Source organism: Eschrichtius robustus, chromosome 8, assembly GCF_028021215.1.
Source record: "Eschrichtius robustus isolate mEscRob2 chromosome 8, mEscRob2.pri, whole genome shotgun sequence".
In the NCBI taxonomy this organism is placed as follows: Eukaryota; Metazoa; Chordata; class Mammalia; order Artiodactyla; family Eschrichtiidae; genus Eschrichtius; species Eschrichtius robustus.
The window spans coordinates 117,898,688-117,918,562 of record NC_090831.1 but is presented as its reverse complement, the minus strand read 5'-3'; the positions used below and the strand labels follow the sequence as shown (position 1 = coordinate 117,918,562).

At 41.3% G+C, this 19,875-nt stretch overlaps 1 protein-coding gene across 1 annotated transcript in view; it reads right to left on the bottom strand.

The window, feature by feature from the left end:
- MGAM2 (maltase-glucoamylase 2 (putative)) overlaps positions 1-19,875 on the bottom strand; it is a 75,993-nt gene that overhangs the window by 17,876 nt on the left and 38,242 nt on the right. The window contains 20 exon segments of the mRNA XM_068549828.1: positions 555-643; positions 1,881-2,005; positions 2,427-2,483; positions 2,899-2,983; positions 3,089-3,237; positions 3,828-3,944; positions 4,049-4,083; positions 4,365-4,501; positions 4,708-4,710; positions 8,449-8,581; positions 9,785-9,869; positions 11,394-11,528; positions 12,340-12,402; positions 14,080-14,187; positions 15,452-15,580; positions 17,119-17,262; positions 17,711-17,823; positions 18,274-18,370; positions 19,335-19,503; positions 19,566-19,630. Coding sequence (XP_068405929.1) covers positions 555-643; positions 1,881-2,005; positions 2,427-2,483; positions 2,899-2,983; positions 3,089-3,237; positions 3,828-3,944; positions 4,049-4,083; positions 4,365-4,501; positions 4,708-4,710; positions 8,449-8,581; positions 9,785-9,869; positions 11,394-11,528; positions 12,340-12,402; positions 14,080-14,187; positions 15,452-15,580; positions 17,119-17,262; positions 17,711-17,823; positions 18,274-18,370; positions 19,335-19,503; positions 19,566-19,630 — 2,038 coding nt within the window.

Genomic DNA, 19,875 nt, shown 5'->3' with positions numbered 1-19,875 from the left:
GATCACCAATTATCTAAGGTAAAACTGTCATATCCCTAGATTGGGGAAAGAAAGCATACAAAGCACTATTTCATTGATATAAGTATCCACTGACAATATTTAATTCCTTATTTCTGGGACACCAAGAAATTTTCTAAGCTCTAATTTGTCTCCTGAGTGGGCCTACTTAGGAGGAAAAGGGTGCCTGGTTCTAGACGGCTGGCCCAAATAATAGAGGCAGGTCTATGAACCACTGAGAAAGGATGGTCAGCTTGATATTTGCACCCACACTCTTTTATCATAGCAAGACAGTTATACAGAGATAAGTCACCCTGGATGAACCCATAACATCAGATTGATGAACCTACAAAGTTAGGGAACACATACCCTTCTATTACAATTACAACGTAATATAAATGAGCAGGCAAAAGTTGCAAAAATTCTCCCAACAGCATTGCTTTATTAATAGTAGTAGAAATAGAGACAGGTTTTCAGTTCATGACAATTATATCCTGAGCCTCTATGGTATGGTTTTGCTGAATGCTGTATGGGGGTCCTGGGAAGTTCATACTCACCAATGCTTTGTCCATCATCCCAGAACAGCTGACCTTCAGCTCTCCCATTGTCATCCAAAGCAACAATCAATCCCATATATTTTTGTCGGCTATAAAAAAAAGAGTTATTTTTTTCTCTAGATTGTAGGTTGTAAGAATGAAGGACAGTGTCTGTTGAAAATATTATTCATCCAGAAAAAAGTAAATGCATTAAAAATACACATAAAATTCTAAAAACAGATAAGGTGAGATAAAAGATACTTAAAAGCTAACAGAATAAAACATTTACACTTTAATGAAATATCTGATAAAACTTCAACTTGCAAAAATCAAATACATACACTTTACTTATATACATATTATAAGCAATATAAGAAGCTACTTCTTCTTTAGGAAGAAGACCACCCTCCCCTGCAAAAAAAAAAAAAAAAGCCTTTAGCAGCTTCCAGATTGCTACATAACACAATGCAATGTATTTATCCTGCATTTACAACCCTCCATGACCTGATACTAACCTCCTTGAATTTTATTTTTTTTATCCCTCTCCCTTATCAGTGCTCCAGTTAAACTGAATGGTTTACTATCCTCCAAATTCAACTCATTTTTCATCTTTAGTTCTTTAATCCTCCCAGAACATCTCTTTCTCTTGTCTTCATACATTCAAATTCTATTTATTATTCAAGACTCAGTTCAGAGCCCTATTTCTTAGGAAACCATGCTTTACAGCACAAGGGTGAAAGTTAACTTCTCTCTTTTTGAGTTGTTACTATCCTTGTTTTGTGTGTCTCTCTTGATATAACATGCTCTCTTTAATTTATTATGTATAAGTGTGTGTGTATATATTGGGTTGGCCAAAAAGTTCGTTCGGTTAGTGAATACCTTGTTCAATAAAATTCTTGGTGAAAATGAAAATATATGTTTTAGTCTTACTTAAAACCGAACGAACTTTTTGGCCAATCCAATATATATGTATATATAATCTCTCCTTGAGTTCACCAAAGTAGATCTGGATATGAGCACTAAAACCCTGGGTAGACATCACAAATCAAAGAGCTTATTAATATTCCCAATTTTTAAAATAATGTGTAAAGAGGTACATGCTGCTACCCTCAGGAAAACTTTCATCCCGGACCTTTGACACAGAGCTACAGATCAGAGTTCTCCCCAAGGATGACTTCATGAATTCATTCTCCCCCAGATCCCATTTGGAAGGTACTCACAGAATCAGATCAATGAAACCGTCCATATTTAGTTTATCCACAGAGCCTCCATCAAGGTGGGCCACTTCCCGTAAGGCTGCGTCATTATGGCAAAGTGAGGCCATCAGACACTGCTTCCCTTCCTTACCGGGAGTGAGTGTTCATCGCAGGTTCTTGCCAAGGCACGATGTAGCCTCCTCTGATATGAAGGTTGATATGGTCAAGGGGAGCCTCCAGGATTTTCTACTCACCGGCCGATTCATTGCCAGATTCCTAGAAGGGAGAAAACAGGCAAGGAATGATGACAAAAAAAAAAAAAAAAAAGATAAAATGAATGCATGCTTTATTACAAGTCCTTCCTTTCCAAGGAAGTGTGTTGGAAAATCAGCAAAATACTGCAAATCTAAGGAGAAAATCTCTGATTTTCATCTTTGCTAAAACCTCAAAAATCTAGTCTTTTCTCTGTATTCTCCAGAAAAGGTGGGGAGTTGGGGACGAGTCAATGTAACATGGGTGTCAGATTTTACCTATTTAGGCTTTATGGATACTTTTATTTAAGCAAACCTTGCATGGCCGAAAGGCTGGAAATTATTGCCTTAGAAAATATGTGCCTGGAAGTCAGGAGAAAGTTCCAGGCTCCTCTCTCTGACTGCATGGACCAACCTGGTTCTTCACAAACAATGTTGGTTCTTACCGTGCTATAGTCATACCAACGGGCTCTGGGAGAATAAGCATAGACCTGAAAAGTGTTCTGAAACATAAAATCAACATGTCATTATGAATATTCCAATAATTTAATTTTAACTTTTTAAAAGTACCTCTGTAACTTAAGATTAAAAAAGGAATTTGATTAATGACTTTAAGAGTTTGGAAGGTTTTATAGAGAAAACCTAGGAAATTCTTCTTTAAACACACAGAAAAATAAAATTTTTAAAAAGGTAGATTTTGCAAGGATGCAAAGTGACAAGACACTAAAATGAGAATCAATTGTGGTTGTAAAGCTTCCATTAATGGAGACCTTGAAAAAAAGATAAAGATCTCCCTTAGAAGTTCTAGAAATGCATTTGCCTGAAAATAGTGAGCTGTATAAGACAATCTGTAAAATGCCCTTCCTGCACTTTAGATTATGTGATTGGAGGGTGTCTGATCTGTGATGAAAAACTCACATTTTCCAGCACAGGGCTGATTAAGATGGCAGGGCCCAGCATGAACTGATGGTCTATATCCCATGTTGTGCGATCTTCTGTAAACCTTAAAGAATAAATATGAAAAATCCACCCATACTGTTATGACAGGTGCAGGGGGTTATTCCCAAGATATCCCAGACCTGCCGCTTGGGTAACAGGCTCTACTCACTCATGGAGAAGGGGTCGGGCAACAGCGCTGCCCTCAACGTGAGCTTTATGCATCAGAGTATAGAGGTAAGGCAGCAGGGTGTATTTGGTCTGGAGGACTTTTCTTGAGAACATCTCAAAGTTTGAGTCCCAGGCCACAGGATCTTGTCTCTAAAAGGATAAAGGAGCACGTGAAAGGTCACCTCCTCTTTCCTCCATCCTAGCGGTATGAGAAAAGGACCAGCGCAGGCACATATCCCATATGTAGGTTACACATCCTTTCTCCTTTCATTTCTAGCTTCCTCTTTCCCTACATCTGCCCTCTTTCTAAACTGGATCTCCTTGCTTCCTCCCCTTCATCATGGACCCCTCAGTATCTGCACAGGTCTAGCCTTGGCGCCGCACATGTGTAGAGAGATGGGTCTCTACACAGCACTGACATAACTTGGATAGATTTAAGCAAAATACAAATCCATTGTTCTTAAAAGCAAAAGGAGCCTCTTTTATTTTAGCCCCATAGAGAGCCATAAGCACTTTTCTCCTTGTAGGCATTAATCCCCTGAGAGATGAGAAAAAGTATATTCTTGAAAATTGTTGGTAATTCTGGGGTTTTGAACTCTGAGAGTTTTACAAGCAATGGAGCTGCTGCTGGTGATTTTTATATTTTTTCATCATACAAATAAGTACGATGCTCTTGAGGGTTAAAAGGAAGTTGTGATGTGAGGACACAGAACACCTGCAACATAACCTGCTTCCCTCACCCTTGTCCCGAATGTGTTGTGGTTCCCGGAAGATGGATAAAACGCCCCCAGCTGCATCCAGCGAACACACATCTCATACTCAGCATCTCCAAAGAATCCGCAAATGTCTGCTCCTGTCTGAGAAGATGTAGAATCAGAGCACGTTTTAGGTGGGACTTTTGTGGGTTGCAGACACACTGAGATCTGACTGGGGAATTAGTAATGGCCTCAGTAGGACTTACATAAGAGATTTCAAAGAGACTGAACTCCATCATGCCTGCAATGAGAAGATACAGCTCTGTTGGGCACATAAGAGCAGCCCTTTGGAAGGGTAGTTTTGACCTGTCTCTTCCACACCGCATTTGAAAGCTCTAGGCCACCCATGATGAAAATATCAAAAGATGGGTGTGGATTAAGACTCACACCCACAGAGAACTCAGCTCCTGTTGCGTTTATTGACCACGTGGATGATGACTAGATATAACCGATGCGGCTGAAGAGCACACACCCCAGTACCCCCCCCCCCACCAGGAGAGGCCCTGGGATAAGCCCACACACCAGTGACAGATTTCTCCAGCGGGTCCCACGCGGCCATGCTGTCACCCAGCCAGTGTCCTCCCCAGCGGCCAGAAGAGGGGAAGGTGGAGCGAGTGATGACGATCCCTCGCTGTCCCGTCACCTCCAGCACAGCTGTGCTCGGAGGGGAACAAGGGGCTGAGCTGAAGGTGAATTTGAGGCTGGACAGCCATGGGACTTTATCACAGAGAGCAGCTTCAGCCTGGAGCATCTGCTATTTAAAAGTGATGCTTGGAGTCCCAGTGAACTTCCCAGGAGAACAAATGGGGATAGAGCATCACCTAATATGTGGATTTCTTTTCTTGAAAAAGAAAGTCTAATTAACTAGCTGTCTACTTCTAGGTAAGAGGAGGGGTGGGATGACGTGTAGAACATATTTATAGAATGATTACTCTATCTCAGGTATTATATTGGTCACGTTCATGTGTACGGTCTTACAACCTTGGCCTCCTTTTACTGTCAGGAAACTGAGACTCAAAGTAGATAATTTGTCAGTCATTTAAAGAGCAAGGAGGCAGATCTGAGACCCATATAAAAGTATATATGACTTCTGGGATTGACATGTACACACTGCTATATTTAAAATAGATAACCAACACGGACCTACTGTAAAGATAAAATAAAATAAAATGGCATAAATACTAAAAATAAATAAAAGTATATACGACTATGGCTCTTTTTGGTAATATGCTCTCTACTAAGCTACTCCTCAAAAAGTAGGATAAATTTTGCACACGGGGCAAATACACATAAAAGATGTTTATCTCTCCCGATGGAAGGTCGGTCTTCTGTATGCAGCTTTAGGCAGAAAATAAAAACAATGTGTGAGAGAAAAATCAATGCAACAAAAGAGAAAATCTATTGATAGATGCTAGTATATGATGTAACCAAATATTTGCTAAAGAAAGCGTCACAAATCAATAGACAGAGATAAGTTATTCAATAAGTGATGTCAGGAAAAGAAGCTAGCTATAGTGAAAACTAATCCATTTAGGTTACTTCCAATATTTCACACCCAAATAAATCCAAAAATGGATGGAGATGTGTGAGTGCGTGCGTGTGCACACACACACACACACACACATTCACACAGTGAGAGGTAATGAAGGTCTGATATAAGGCAGGGATACAGAGTAAGGGTGGATGCGAATGATGCAAAGAACTTTGTCACTGGCCATGTCAGAATTCTAGAAGTTTACCAGCCATAGAAAGAAATGAAAATTGTCTATCCAAGAAAAACTACTAAATCTTGTCCAGATAGTGAGGTCTCTGGGATTTTAACTTGGGGCTAGTCCCAGCCCGCCCCATCCCTAGCTCACTGGCACCAAAAGCCAGCAGCCAACAGAGTTCTGACCTCTTTTGGAGCTCTGTTAAAAGCACTATCCCCAGAGCACAATAAATACTTTTTTCCTAACTTCCAGTCCCCAGGAAAAATCTCTATTCCCAGGGTGTTATGGCCACTTGATTTGCCTCAGAGCTCAACTCAGCAGGGAGAAAATAATTCCAACCAGGAAATTACCAAAACTGTAACCATTTACTGGCAACATCCCAGGCGCTCAGTCTGTGGCTTCAGTTGAGGCAAAGAAAAGTATGGCTGGGAATTTAAAAGTAAATCCTGGAAAATTGGAACCATGAAGAACTTGGAAAAGCTCTTAGACTATATACATCCACAAGGCTGTGCACACGCTCGGAAAAGAACCATAAAAGAACGTTCCAGGACCCACTTCTGGCTGACCCTGAGCCCCTAAGTGAGCAGGAGTGAAAGGTGAGGCTGGCTCACAAACTTCCCTAAGTGTGAAGGTATGTTTTCTCATAGAGGCAAGATATAGAGACAAGGCATTTAAGGTGCCCAAGGTGGCCTTACTGTTGCCCTCAGCTTGACTAAGCTTTAGGCTGGGTTCTTCCTGACTTGAGGACCCTGCCCTCCCTTTTCTTAGAGCATTACTTTAGATACATTTAACTGTAAATTCTTTCTCTGCCCCTTGAGATGTAAATCTTTTTAAAAGCCTCTTGCCTCCCCAGTTTTCCAGCCCTTGAACATCTTTGTCATGGACCTGGGAGCCATCCCTTTGAAATGTAATCAGCAAGGAGGACAGTGCCCCATCCAGAGTCCCCTAGGAGGCTAGGAGCCTAACTTCAGCAGGGTCTCCTTGCTTCAAGTTGTAAAATTACCTCTGTTATGGAAGATAAGAAAAAGTTACTTTTTCCTCTGAGTAAGGCCAACTTAGTAAAAGCTAATTTTACTAATGGCCTAGAAACTCCCCACCCCAGCTCTCAAAAACTCTCCAGACCTTTGTTTCAACGGAGTTGACCTCAGACCAAGTTCTGATTTCTGTCTCTCTCTCTCTCTCTTATTGTAATAGCATTAATAAAGCCTCCCTTGCCTGTTTAACTTTGTCCAGTGTTAAGTTTTGCTTTGATGAAGGAAATCTTCTGACTGATCATTGGCTGACCACCGAATTCTACTGATCCAGGGGTGTCCCCAAGGAAGCAATGCTTAAAAAAATAAAAGATCTAAAAAAGGGGCGATATCAGAGAACTCAGTGGCCACACATTGCAGGAGGATATAGAATCTACAGAATGAGACAGAAAAGTTGCTAAACAAATAAATAACAACAATAAAAACAACAAAAATTACGACAACAAAAACCCAGCAACAACAAACCTGCTGGGAGTCAGTGAGGGATTTTATGTCAGAGTTGTTACAATTTATTTTCTAAATTGTCCAGTTTTCAACAAAAAATTCAGCCATGCAAAGGAACATGAAAGACGCCATATAAACAGGGGAAAAGGCAGCCAACAGACAATGTTGCTGAGGGCTCTTAGTAGACAATGACTTTAAATTAGCTATTACAAATATGTTCAAGAACTAAAGGAAAGCATATCTAAACAATTAATGAGAAGCATGACAACAATAATGTCTCACTAAATAGAGAGTATCAATAAAGACAGAACTTACTGAAGAAAAACAAATAGAAATTCTGGAGTTGAAAAATACAAAAAGTAAAATGAAAAATTCACTAGAGGGACCAGGTTCAACATCAGATTTGAGCTAGGAAAAGAAAGAGTCAGCTAACTTGAAGATGGGTCAATAGACATGATCCAGTCTTAGTAACAGAAAGAAAAAGGAATGAAGAAAAGTAAACAGAACCCCCAGGGACCTGTGGGACACCATCCAATGTACCGACATACACATAATTGGAAACTTAGAAGGAGAAAAGAAAGAGAAAGGGGCAGAAAAATATTTGAAAAAAAAATGGCCAAAAAGTTATACTCTGAAAACTATAAAATGTCGCTGAAAGAAATTAAAGGCGATGTAAAGAAATGGAAAGACATCTTATGTTAACGGATCAGAAGACTTAAAATTGTGAAGATGGCAGTATTCCCCAGACTGTTCTATAGATCCAATGAAATTCCTATCAAAATCATTATTATTTTCAGAAATTGACAAGCTGATCCTAAAATTCATATCAAGTATAAGAGACCCAGACGAGACAAAACAATCTTGAATAAGAAGAATATAAGAGGCCACATATTTTTTGGTTCCATTTTTATAAAATGTCCAGATCAGGCAACCATGTAGACGGAAAGCAGGTCAGTGGCTGCTGGTGCGCAGGGGGTGGGGACAGGGTGGGGAGTGCCTGCTGACAGGTGTAGGGTTCCCTCTGGGGGATGATGAAGATGTTCTAAAGTTTGATTGCTGTGACGGCTGCACAAATCTGTGAATATACTAAACACAACCTAACTGCTCACTGTATTTTTTAAACTGAAGTATCAATATATTTACATTTAACATTGTATAAATTTAAGGTGTAAACTATGCTAATTCAGTACATTTACATATTGCAATACATTTGCCATTGTAGCGATAAACAGCACCTGCTCTGTTTAAATCGGTGAAATTAGCAACTTACTGGATCAATACACTTAAAGGTATTTTGGTTGCTTGGGCACCCGTGCCTGATATTTTGACCGGCATCATGTAGATACAAGCACAGTGTATATGACAAGGTAAAAGTAACCATGTGCAAGATGATCTTGCTGCCAATTATACACTCACTCGCACGTGGGTCTGGTCTGGGCCCACCCGTACAGGCTGTGCGTGTCGTAGTGCCGCACCGGGGAGCCGTCAGGCAGGAGCTGCTGACTCTCCGTGCACAGGGTCTTGCTGGTCAGGCCCCTGTCCCTGGACTCCAAATCTGGGAGGAGATGCTGAGTTACTTCTTAAAAAATGTGATTTGCAGATTCACTAGAAATGCCCATCACCTTGGTATTTCTCTTCTTCAATCAACAACCTTGTTACCAGTGACGGCTCCAATTTCAAGAATTTTTTGTCTATAAAATCAGTGTCCTGTGGCTTTTTAATTAATGAAGGGTAAGAACAGGGTATGGAGCCCAGAAAGGCACCCTTCTTTTTGCTCCAACACTGACGTTTATGGAGGGCGTCATAGCCCAGTTATGACACGATAAACTCTTTTGTTGTTAAGACAGTCTCTTCCGCTAGATGGTAATGTTCTCAAGGGATGGGTCTTACCTCGGTCATTGTATTGATATTAATGTTGCTAAATCTTTCCAATTTGTCAGCACTTGCCTGTTACATAAATATTAAATTAAGGAAAGAAGGAAGGAAGGAAGGAAGAAAGGGAGGGAGGGAGGGAGGGATGGAGGAAGGGAGGGAGGGAGGGAGGGAGGGAGGGAGGGAGGGAGGAGACAGTGAGCAATAGGAAGCATAACTGTGACCCACACGTCAAGTAACTTGGATTCCACAGTCCATCCCACGAATTACTGGTACAGTGCTTTTAATAAGTGAGTCACTTCCTTCCCTAGATTCCTGTAAGGTGAGAGAGCTCAGCCTTCTAAGACACCTTTGAACCCAAGGTCCTAACATTCTCTGTTTCTGTTTGTACCACAGGACGACCAGGGAATGTCTTTCATGAAGCACCTGTGAACATGGGCAGAAGGAATGCAGGGGCTAGGTTTCTGACCTCTAATCAAAAGAGCGTGTGTGTGTGTGTGTATGTGTGTGTGTGTGTGGTGTGTATGGTGTGTGTGTGGTGTGCGTGTATGTATGTGTGCTGTGTATGTGTGCTGTGTGTGTGTGGTGCAGTTGGGTAGGTGGGTAGTGTGTAGGGGGTTATTTGGAGTTTCAGCAATCAGTTCATAGTCATCTCTGTAATCAGATGCACATCATTGCTTGGTTTCTTTCATACCACATCATGTCATTATTTCTATGCTTGATTAGTTATTTATTTGCACTTATTCAAGGTTATTCTATTTGGGATTTTATGTCAGGTTGAAGAGTGGTTTTTTTGCCAAAATTAGGCTTCACTTTGACAATAAGAGGAAAATTTGCAGGGTTTTTGAGTAGGGGAGTAATTTGATGAAGTCATCATTTTGCATACGTGGCACATAGGGTGGATTATTAAGAATGTCATCACTGCAGCCCCTGACAGATCCACTCACAAAGTTTGATGGTTCATTCATGTCCTGCAATGAGTTAGCAAAACAGATTCCGTCATGTCAGAGGAATGTCACCCTTGCTATGGATGACACTGACGAGGTCAACCTCACATCAGCTGGTTGCTTCACTGACTCTGTGTAATCTCAGGCGTCGGCCCAAATGGACTTAAGAAGAGCGTTAAACTCCTAGTTTACCTGGCATTTCTAGACTCGTGAGGATTGTTTGATAGTGGCAAAATACTGAAATTATGCTGGAATCATGACCTAAGAAAATCTCCTCTTGATTCATCTCCCCACACAACAAACCCATCTTTGTTTTTCTCTGCGTGGACGACTCACTTTTTATCCGTGGCCTATGGTTACTATGATCTACTCTTTATCAATAGCTTAGACTGATTCTGAGATCAGCATGGACCCAACACAAGGAGGAGTCTCTTGCTTTCTGCATTAGACACAGTCCTAAAAAGCTGTAGGTAACTCAGAAACAAATCTGGAAATCAAATAATAGCTGCAGGGATTTATTACTTAAACGCAAGAAACAGCAATTCCTGAGGTGACTGCTCACTGCCTACTTTATCAGTGAAAAAGTTACATTTTTATATATTAGATTATCTTAAATAGGACAAACTAAAAGGGAAGGCAGTTATTTAGAAGAACTGTTGGCTATATGAGGTATTCAGCTACCAGTTTCCCCCAGGTGGAACAAGTACCACAAAGCTATCAGGATCTGTGTTCCTCAGAGCTACCCCCATCTCTTCACAGTTTGGGTTAATCTGTGTCCTTTCTTGTGTCTGCTCTGTGCCTACCTATCCTGAAGGCGGCCCCAGGGCTGCCAGTGGGCTGAGAGGTTTGTCTCTGGGTGAATCGCAGGCTTCTTTCAGCCTGGCCCAGACCTGAGAAGCTCTTCAGAGCTGGCCCAGAATATGCGTGGGATCTCAGGCCACTGGACAGTGGAGGAGGAAACTGGGACACTGATATCTTCCCAGCCCTAGAAAAACACAAATAGAGGAGCCTTTGAACACGTGTCCCAGAGACATCTCAGGAAGCCCTGCTCTTAAGCCCAACTGACGAGCATCTGAACAGGCCTTTGAAGCCATTTCCTCAGAGGAGTCTTACCAGCGCTCTGGTGAACATCTGTTTCCTCTGATTCGTGCCCTGCCCACCCCCGGCTCTACCCTGTATCACAGGATGGGCTCTCAGGCTCCCTTAGCATTGGCCTCTGTGTAGGTCTGGCCAATGGGAAGCACTGGCAAGAGGTTAGAGGGTGGGGCTAAGAGAAGCCAGGGTATTTGTCCCTCTTTCTTTCTCTGGCAGCATCTCCAGCAGTGGCACATTGCCTCCATGGGCTCCGACTTCCATCAGGCAGTATGTCCCTGGGCAAACATGCGATCCTCTCTGCTCTTCCCGGTGGTCCCAGCACCTCAGTTCTGTAACAGCATCCTTCTCTTCCACTGCTGCAGCCCTAGCTCACTGCTTTGCTAGGCTCTGAATTGTCACCCCGTGTTCTGACTGCTAAATATTTCCAAAGGAAAAGCACTCAGGGTAACTTACAATCCACAGTCCATCAAACTTCAGGCTCTTCTCTGGCTCTCGAGGGTTTCTGTAGAACTCTTCTATTTCCTTCTTCCACCAGGCAGCCGTGCTATTCCGCAAGAAGTCAGGAAAAGCAACGTGGGCTCTGTACAGCTGTAAGGGTGACACGTGCTGTCACGTGGGGTCTCACCCTGTCCAGGAAGGGGCGTGTGGGGACCAGGAAGGGGAGACCAGCAGGTATTTGTGCAAGGCACTGCCTACTCAGTGGGTGCCCTAACCTCAGGTCTGCAGCTGCGACTGCACAGAGTTTACTGTGGACACAAAGACATCAGGGAAGGTGACTTCATTCTCTATTTTCCTAGAAGGTTAGATAGGCTTAAGTCCCTTTTAAACATGGGATTTGTTTTACGACTGGGCATTTCATCATATGAACTGGAAAGTTAACCGTCAGTGTCTAAACAATCAAACTTCAGAGCACAGATGGTTTTTCTACACTGGCCAAATAAAGGAGATCAGTCATGCAGGGAAGCACGAGTTGCAGTGTGGCGGGATGCTGGATGCCCTGGCCGACGTGGCATCAAGTGCTGAGTCAAGGCCATGACTCCTTTCAACTGGCTTACATTTTCTTTTACATGTAGACAATTCTTTAAAACCCAATCTGTTTGTAACCTCTCCAGTAAAAATATTCTAGACTCTGCTTCATTATTTTTCAGGCAACATTAAATTCAAACAAAACACAATCCATTAAAGGTGTACACGTGAAGGTATTTCATTTACGATTTCCTTCTACACATTTCCAGTTTAGTTGTGTGTTGAGTTTTCCATTTGAGGATCTTTTTCTGCCAACAAATTACCAGTTTACAAGTACACTCAACTTAGAGCTACTTAACCAAACATCAGGATAGAACGTGTAAGTATCCAGATGTTTAGGTCCATGTAGACAAAAATCTGTGTGTAACTATACCTTAACCTGAGGTTCATGGTCAAGGGATCCATCCACATTCACTTTGGGCAGATCTGTCCAAACCTAGAAAAAAAGAAGAAAAATTAAAACCTTTAAAAGGCATTGCACACAGACCATGAGATGTTTCACATGTTAGACATGCATCTCCATACAATTCTGGGGGATATTTGCCGTTAATTAAATTGTAAAGTCTGAATATATGAAATTCTGTTAGGTTAAAATAGGTTGGGGTCTCTCAATTCATTCCATAAATTTTTTAAATTTTATTTTTTAATATAACTAAATCCGTTTTAAGCATATCCTCTGTAAAATCACTTTGCAAATGATTATTCAGTTCTCGCTGCTATGCCTATCATAGACCTATAACAAATTTCCCCTTATAAAAAACAAACGTTAAGTGTGTGACTCTAAAGGAATACGATTGATTTCTGCTCACAACCCATAAACTTGGCCTCAATACTTTTAAGCAGCATCATGACTTACTGGGGACCCCAGGTATATGCAGCATTAAAATATCCATAGGATCAACCAATTTCATCTATAATTAGAAGGACATTAACTATATACATTGATTAATTCATTCATTCAGCAAACACTTAGTGATCACTTATATATGCCAGGCACTCTTCTATGATCTGTATCTGCTGAGGTTTAAGTAAGAAATAGTCCTGTTTTCTCAGAGTTCACAGATGGAACATAAGTGCTAAGTTGTATGCTATGCTCTCTGAGGGCAACAATATAGAAAAGGGAAAAAAAGGGAGAATGAAACTAGTCTTTGTATGCTTCCTGAGAGGGAATATTTAAGTTGGTCTTGAAGTGCAGACACTATTTGGGTAAACTGGGGAGGAAACATTCAAAGGCACAGGGAGCACGGCATGTACCCGGAGCAAGAGGAAGTAGCGTTGGATAATTACAGAGCAGTTTGAATCCTGGCTAAGAGCTACTGTCACTGGGGTCGGGAAGTTCACTTAAAATCTTGTTGCTGTGAATCGAACAATGAGGATGAGGCTTGAGGCCACAAAAGGGAATGATAGGAGATAAGAGAAGGAGAATAATCTGTTGCATTTAGTGATTTATTTAGATACTGATTAAGCATCCCGGGTCAAAGATGAGAGCGAGTGACTGGGAGATAGACTTCAAGAGTCATTCTCAGGGCTTCCCTGGTGGCGCAGTGGTTGAGAATCTGCCTGCCAATGCAGGGGACACGGGTTCGAGCCCTGGTCTGGGAAGAGCCCACATGCCACGGAGCAACTGGGCCCGTGAGCCACAACTACTGAGCCTGCGCGTCTGGAGCCTGTGCTCCGCAACAAGAGAGGCCTCGATAGTGAGAGGCCCGCGCACGGGGATGAAGAGTGGCCCCCGCTCGCCGCAACTGGAGAAAGCCCTCGCACAGAAACGAAGACCCAGCACAGCCAAAAATAAATAAATAAATAAATTTATTTTTAAAAAAAAAAGAGTCATTCTCAAAGGGATTCTTTATGTTTGTTAAATGACCAGCTGGAACACATAACGGGTGTGGCACTGGAATACTTCCAGACGATAAAACAAAGCTCACTGATATTTTAGAGGATTAGACCTGAAATCTTGGTCTTATTAATGTTTATTGAGCTAATCAGTATCAGATTTCTACTCATTCATAATTTGTAAATTACCCAATATAGTTTGCCAAGATTTATTAGCCTCTTTTAATCAAGACATTGTGATACTGATTAATTATAGGCACCTTCTCCCAAGCCTTACCTTTCCCCAGACAATATCACTGTTGTCTGGCCATCTGATGAACACATTGTTTTCCTGCCCTCTGGTGAATGGGAGATACTGGGTTTCATTGCCAGAAATGGCTGGATCCTGCAATGAAAGGGTTTAAAACAGCAAACATGAGAAAAACATCCCCAAGAAAATTCCCCTCCAAATTTTTAACAATTCACAGTGCAGAAAGAAATGGTGAACCTCAATACAACACCACATACATACACACACACACCATGGATAATTGAGAGCTAAAAGAATATATTGATGTTTCTCTATAACAGTCTTCAGGAAAAAAGTATGCTGATGTTTGAAAACAATTCTTGGAGATAAACCAGGTTAATAAGACATTACCCTCAGGTGGAAAAAACCAATTTACTGTGCTTCCACAGTGTAATAGCAATAGTCCTTAAGAACATGAAATGCCTTTCTTCTATTCTGTGGGCCAGCTTACCTATCTAAAGTGGCCTTCCCCGTTCACTCCATCCCATACCCCCAACTGCTCTCTATAATAGTATCTTATTTCACAATTGTCATAGGAATTGTCACTACATATCTGAAACTATCTTTTTTTAATGTTTATTTATTGGCTGTCTCCCTCCAACAGAATAAAACCCCTATAAGAAAAACGATGTTTCTTATTTAGATTATAAACACAAACACACACATTTTTTAGAACAGTGATTTTCAAAGACCCAGTGTTTAATTAATACTTGACTGAACGAATGAACAAAAGTCAGAAAACAATGCTGTAATTTTTAAAAGCTAGAAGGGAGGGCGATTTGCAGGTAACTACTTCTGTGTTTGTCAAGATATAGCTTCCAATGCGAAATAATAAACTGATCTTCTGGATCTTAACTCAGTTGTTTGTGAGTTTAATTAAGAAGAAATAAGTCCCCTAAGCCTCACAATTCCTGAGTAATGGTAATGGTAACTGAAGAGGTTTTTGAACCCCCTAAGGTAAAGATGAGACTAAGATATAGCTATTCCCTCTGAGACACAGCTTAAAACAGTGAAGCTCTTTTTTTATTTTTTTGCTGTATGTAGTGTTTCAGTCCACAGTTCTTCTAACTCTACTGAAAGAACAGTAATTATTAATTACATACTAGTGACACTCAGTTATGAAAACTAAATATTGCTATGTATCATCTTTTTAAAGCCATTTTTCATTTGTTCTTTTTCTTCCTTTGTTTATTTGCTTTTTAATACTTTTATTTTACACTGTAGATTCATAGGCAGTTACAAGTTACAAAAATGTTCAGGGAGATCTTACATACTTTTCATCCAGTTTCCCTCGGTGGTACCATCTTTGAACCATGAGCATAGACACAGAAAACGGGATCTAATCTTTCTAAATACCTACCAGAATAAGAACAAATCTCACGCCATTTTTCTTCATTTGCTCAATCATGAGGCCAAGATTTTGAAAGTTGGGGCTGAGGGTGAAGTCCAGCTTCCGGTCCACGTAATCGATGTCTACATGCTGGACATGCTGAAGAAAGGAACAAGCAAGATGCTTGGGATCCTGCAGCAGGGCCTCCTCGGGGCACACGGACTGCTCGGCCAGGCTCCAGTACTGCTGCTTGCTGGCCCCAGCCCAGGCCTCCCTGAATTTCTTATCTCAGTTCTCCCCTAGGCTGACTTTTCAATTCCGCTGATGGAAACTACTTTCTGATTCCTGCATCCAGCTCACCTGTCCCCGTTCCTTCTCCTTCTGTTCCTCCAACTGGAATTCCCCCCATTCCTTCCCTCAATTTATGGCTTTTCCACTCTTCAAATTGCAAACTCGGTGAGCCTACCAAACAAAGGGTGGTTAAATGTTCAAGGGTAGAAAGCCAGACTTGCCTGAGAAACAGAAAAGACTGTGTATCTGTTTCTTTTCTCCCCTCCAGTAAACCTGACTGAATTTATTCACATTTAGAACTACAGTATTTTAATAGTTTTTTAGAATGTATATACTTCTGCCATCCCCATTTGACTGGATGATCCTTTAGGTGAGAAGCTTGTCTTCCCTCTTCTCTGTACCAGGTTTCGGCACGTGAAATTCACTCAATCCATGATTGTTGAATAATGGCTAAAGTGGTTAGTATTCAGTTGGGGGAAGAAAAGATGCTTCTTTTTAACCTGAAGGTGATAATCACCTGTATTGCCTTAAGACTCTAGGTAAAACTTGTTCAAGGGAGCAGAGATTTGTGCATAAGCCAAGGCCTGGAAAAGAATGAACCAACACGTTATTAACATTAATTGTCTCAGTGAGGTAGATCTATGGATTTCTTAAAATTTTTTAATTTTCCTGTCTTTTCTAATTTATGTTTAATAAGTATCTAGAATAGTAGTGTGTAAAAGGAAAAATTAAGCCTGGATGAATGTTTCAAATTATCTTTGATGAGAACATCATAACACTTTACTTTATTCTCAGCTTCCAATCATTAATTGTCCTCCAAAATCTCAGGAGGTGAACTGAGAACAAAGAGAATGCGTGATGAGAAACTGATCATTTTAAGAGGAGAAAGAATGTGCTATTTATGGAATTCTGCCTGTTGAGAGCAAATGACTGTACTTCGAGGGGTTTATCTAGGGGACAGGTTGTCATTGCAGGATATGCTTACGTGCATGTATGTGTTTAGGAAAAAGTGAAGGCTTGCTTTTCACTTTCTTTCATATTGTCACTTTATATCCATCCTCTCCAAGAATAGCCACAGTACAACTTCCTAAAATGATCATAACCTTGAGATGGTTTTCAAGTCCCCAAAGTCACGCCTTAAAGTCCAGCCATGGCTACTGCAGGATACTCCTGCCAAGAGGCAGGAACAATGTCCCCCAAGCACACCTCAAACTGCTGAAGGATTTATGCAACTCTCAATTTTGAACACTTGATTTAAAAGGGTAGCATGAAATAAATTTAAAAAGCAATGTTTCCTAACTCCACAGCTACATTTTCTTTATACCAAAGTAGTCATCGGTAATTTCTATGAAGATTTTTCAATCTATAATTAGCCACAAGTTCCCACAACTAATTAAACCACAGACTGAGTGAGGGTTTCATATGTAGGGAATCTGGGCTGCCATCATTGCATTATACAAATTGGAGATTTCAGCATCATTCTGGTATCCATAGCGACTCAGCTGGAATCCCAGGGCCCAGTAGGGAATCATTGCTGGCCAACCAATCAACTAAAAGAAAAAAGAAAAATGGATCTAAGTAGGCTTCTTTGGAAAGAAAAGATGATTGGCTCATACTAGAAGCAACTTGAGCTCTTCTATGAAGCTGTCTGATCTAAGAGGCCTCACTCAAGAAAAATAAAGTCAAAGAAATGCAGAATGATAGAAAGTTTCCCTATATTCTACAGCATCCACTCTAGGAAACCTGAGAACTCAGTGATTATCACTGATTAGAGATTCTTAGAAAGGCTATTTAGCAAATAGTTAAGAGAAGTATGGGATGTCAGTATGCCTTTATAGCCCCTAAACACTAAATCCTGACTTTCAGAAAAGACAGCAATAATGTAGTAGGGACACTCAAGGGCCTTAAGAAAAAACAAATGGCCTTTCTCAGTGCTAAGAACGTGGCAATACCTAACAAACACTGGATGATTTATCAATGGATAGAATAACTTCCAACCTCCTTGTATTGCTGAGTTACAAGCTCAGGGGTTGGCCCCCAAACCATATAAAAGTCCAAAATCCCTCCTGTGGTGTGGTATGTCAAGGCAGGAGTAGGCTGGAATGCCACATCTGTAAAACAAGAAGAAAAAAAAAAGATAGAAGATGAGGAGCATCCTTGGAACTGTAAATCACCCAGATAGGGAATCTGCTCTAAAATTTGCTATGTTCACTCTCTTACTTTAATGCCCACCTCCTCTAGAAAGTCCTCTCTCATGCAGTGGAATCAGAGACGGATTTTCAGGTACCTCAAACATAATCTCAGTCTCAACAACTTATATCACTCTGTGAAAGAGAGCTGAAGTGTCACAGTAAAATAAGGTCATACAAGAGTAGGGACAATGTTTAGTCAAAATTGTACCCCTAATACCTGGCCTAGCGCTCTTAGTAAAACTTGAAAAATAAACGAATGGAAGGTCATTTCTCTTGCCCTTGAGTTTATTTCTATTGATATTCCAGATCCCCAAAAAAGTGGTCACAGCTCTTCATGGTGGTACACGGGGGAACATGTCTCTGTCTTACCCATGGCATTACAGTTCAGCAGGAGCACTCCATGGTCATTGCCATCCTCCTCCAGTGCCATGTAGTAGGGGTGGACACCATAGGAATTCTTCTTGTACTGGTAGAGTCGTGGGGAGCGTAGGTGGGTAATCAAAAAAAGAAAATCCAAGAAATAATTTTCACATCATAACCCAAACAGCAAACTCCTACTCAGTACTGAAGATTCAGTACAATGTCATGTCTTTTGTAGACTTCCTTGACCCTTCCCTCCATCCCAAGTAAAAACCTAAATGCCCTCTCCCCCTATGCCTTCCCTGTTTATTATCATATGATTCTATTATAGCACCGATTACATTGTGTTACCATTATTTCTGCATCTCTCTCTCTTACTAGCTTACAAGCCTCTGGAGAAAAAGATAGTGTTTTATTAAATAAAACAATGTCTTATTCTATGTGTGCCTGACACGTAAAACATATTAAATAATAGTTTATGAAATAGGGGCTTCCCTGGTAGCACAGTGGCTAAGAATCCACCTGCCAATGCACGGGACACGGGTTCCATCCCTGGTCCGGGAAGATCCCACATGCTGCAGAGTAACTAAGCCCGTGAGCCACAACTATTGAGCCTGCAAGCCACAACTACTGAAGCCCGTGCACTCTAGGACCTGTGTGCTGCAACTACTGAGCCCGTGAGCTGCAACTACTGCAGCCCGCGCACCTAGAGCCCATGCTCCGCAACAAGAGAAGCCACCGCAATGAGAAGCCTGCGCACTGCAACGAAGAGAAGCCCCCGCTCACCGCAGCTGGAGAAAGCCTGCGCACAGCAATGAAGACCCAACGCAGCCAAAAAGTAAATAAATATTTTTTAAAAAAAGTTTATGAAATAAGTAAAATCCATAGTCCATAGGAAATAGATATAAATAGTTTAGGGCAGAAGAGAAAGAAGACCATAACATATGGTGTATTTCATCTGAGAGCAGAAAGTATCAATATAAGGTGGAGCTGATGAATACATGGGCATAGGGTTTAAAATAAATTTACATAGAGAGAAACTAGTGATAATCTTATTCTTCTGTGCTTACCGCTGGTGGCTCATCTCAGGCAAACATTCCCCACGTGTTCCAGCTTATGTTTCTTCTGAAAGTTGTGTGCTCCGTTTCCCCAAAGCCATAGAGGTACTGAGAGGGGAGGTGCGTGGAGATGGAAAGGAACATGTCATGGAAGGTGAAGCCGGGGAGCTGGGAGTCCCAACTGCAACACAAGGGCAGACGTCAGTTCAGAGCTGGGCACAGGCCAGCGTAAACACGGGCTACATGGGGATGTTCAGCTGATTCAGAAATTTCCTGAGTGATTGCACATCTGGATCCACATTCAAATACTGTGAGATGACCCAGGTGATAACAATGGCCAAAATTCACTGCCAAGGTCCTGTGTTTGCATTTTTATCTGTGCTCTGTCTTTTGCAAGACTGAGAACTCCATTACTGGATCGTGAGCTCCTTGAGGACAAGGACCACATCTTCCTCATCTCTGTATTTCTACTTCTCTTTGCCTGCCATATCAGCTTGAATAAATGTATGAATAAATGGATAAGGTAGAAGCAAATTTTCCAATAGAAAACGTG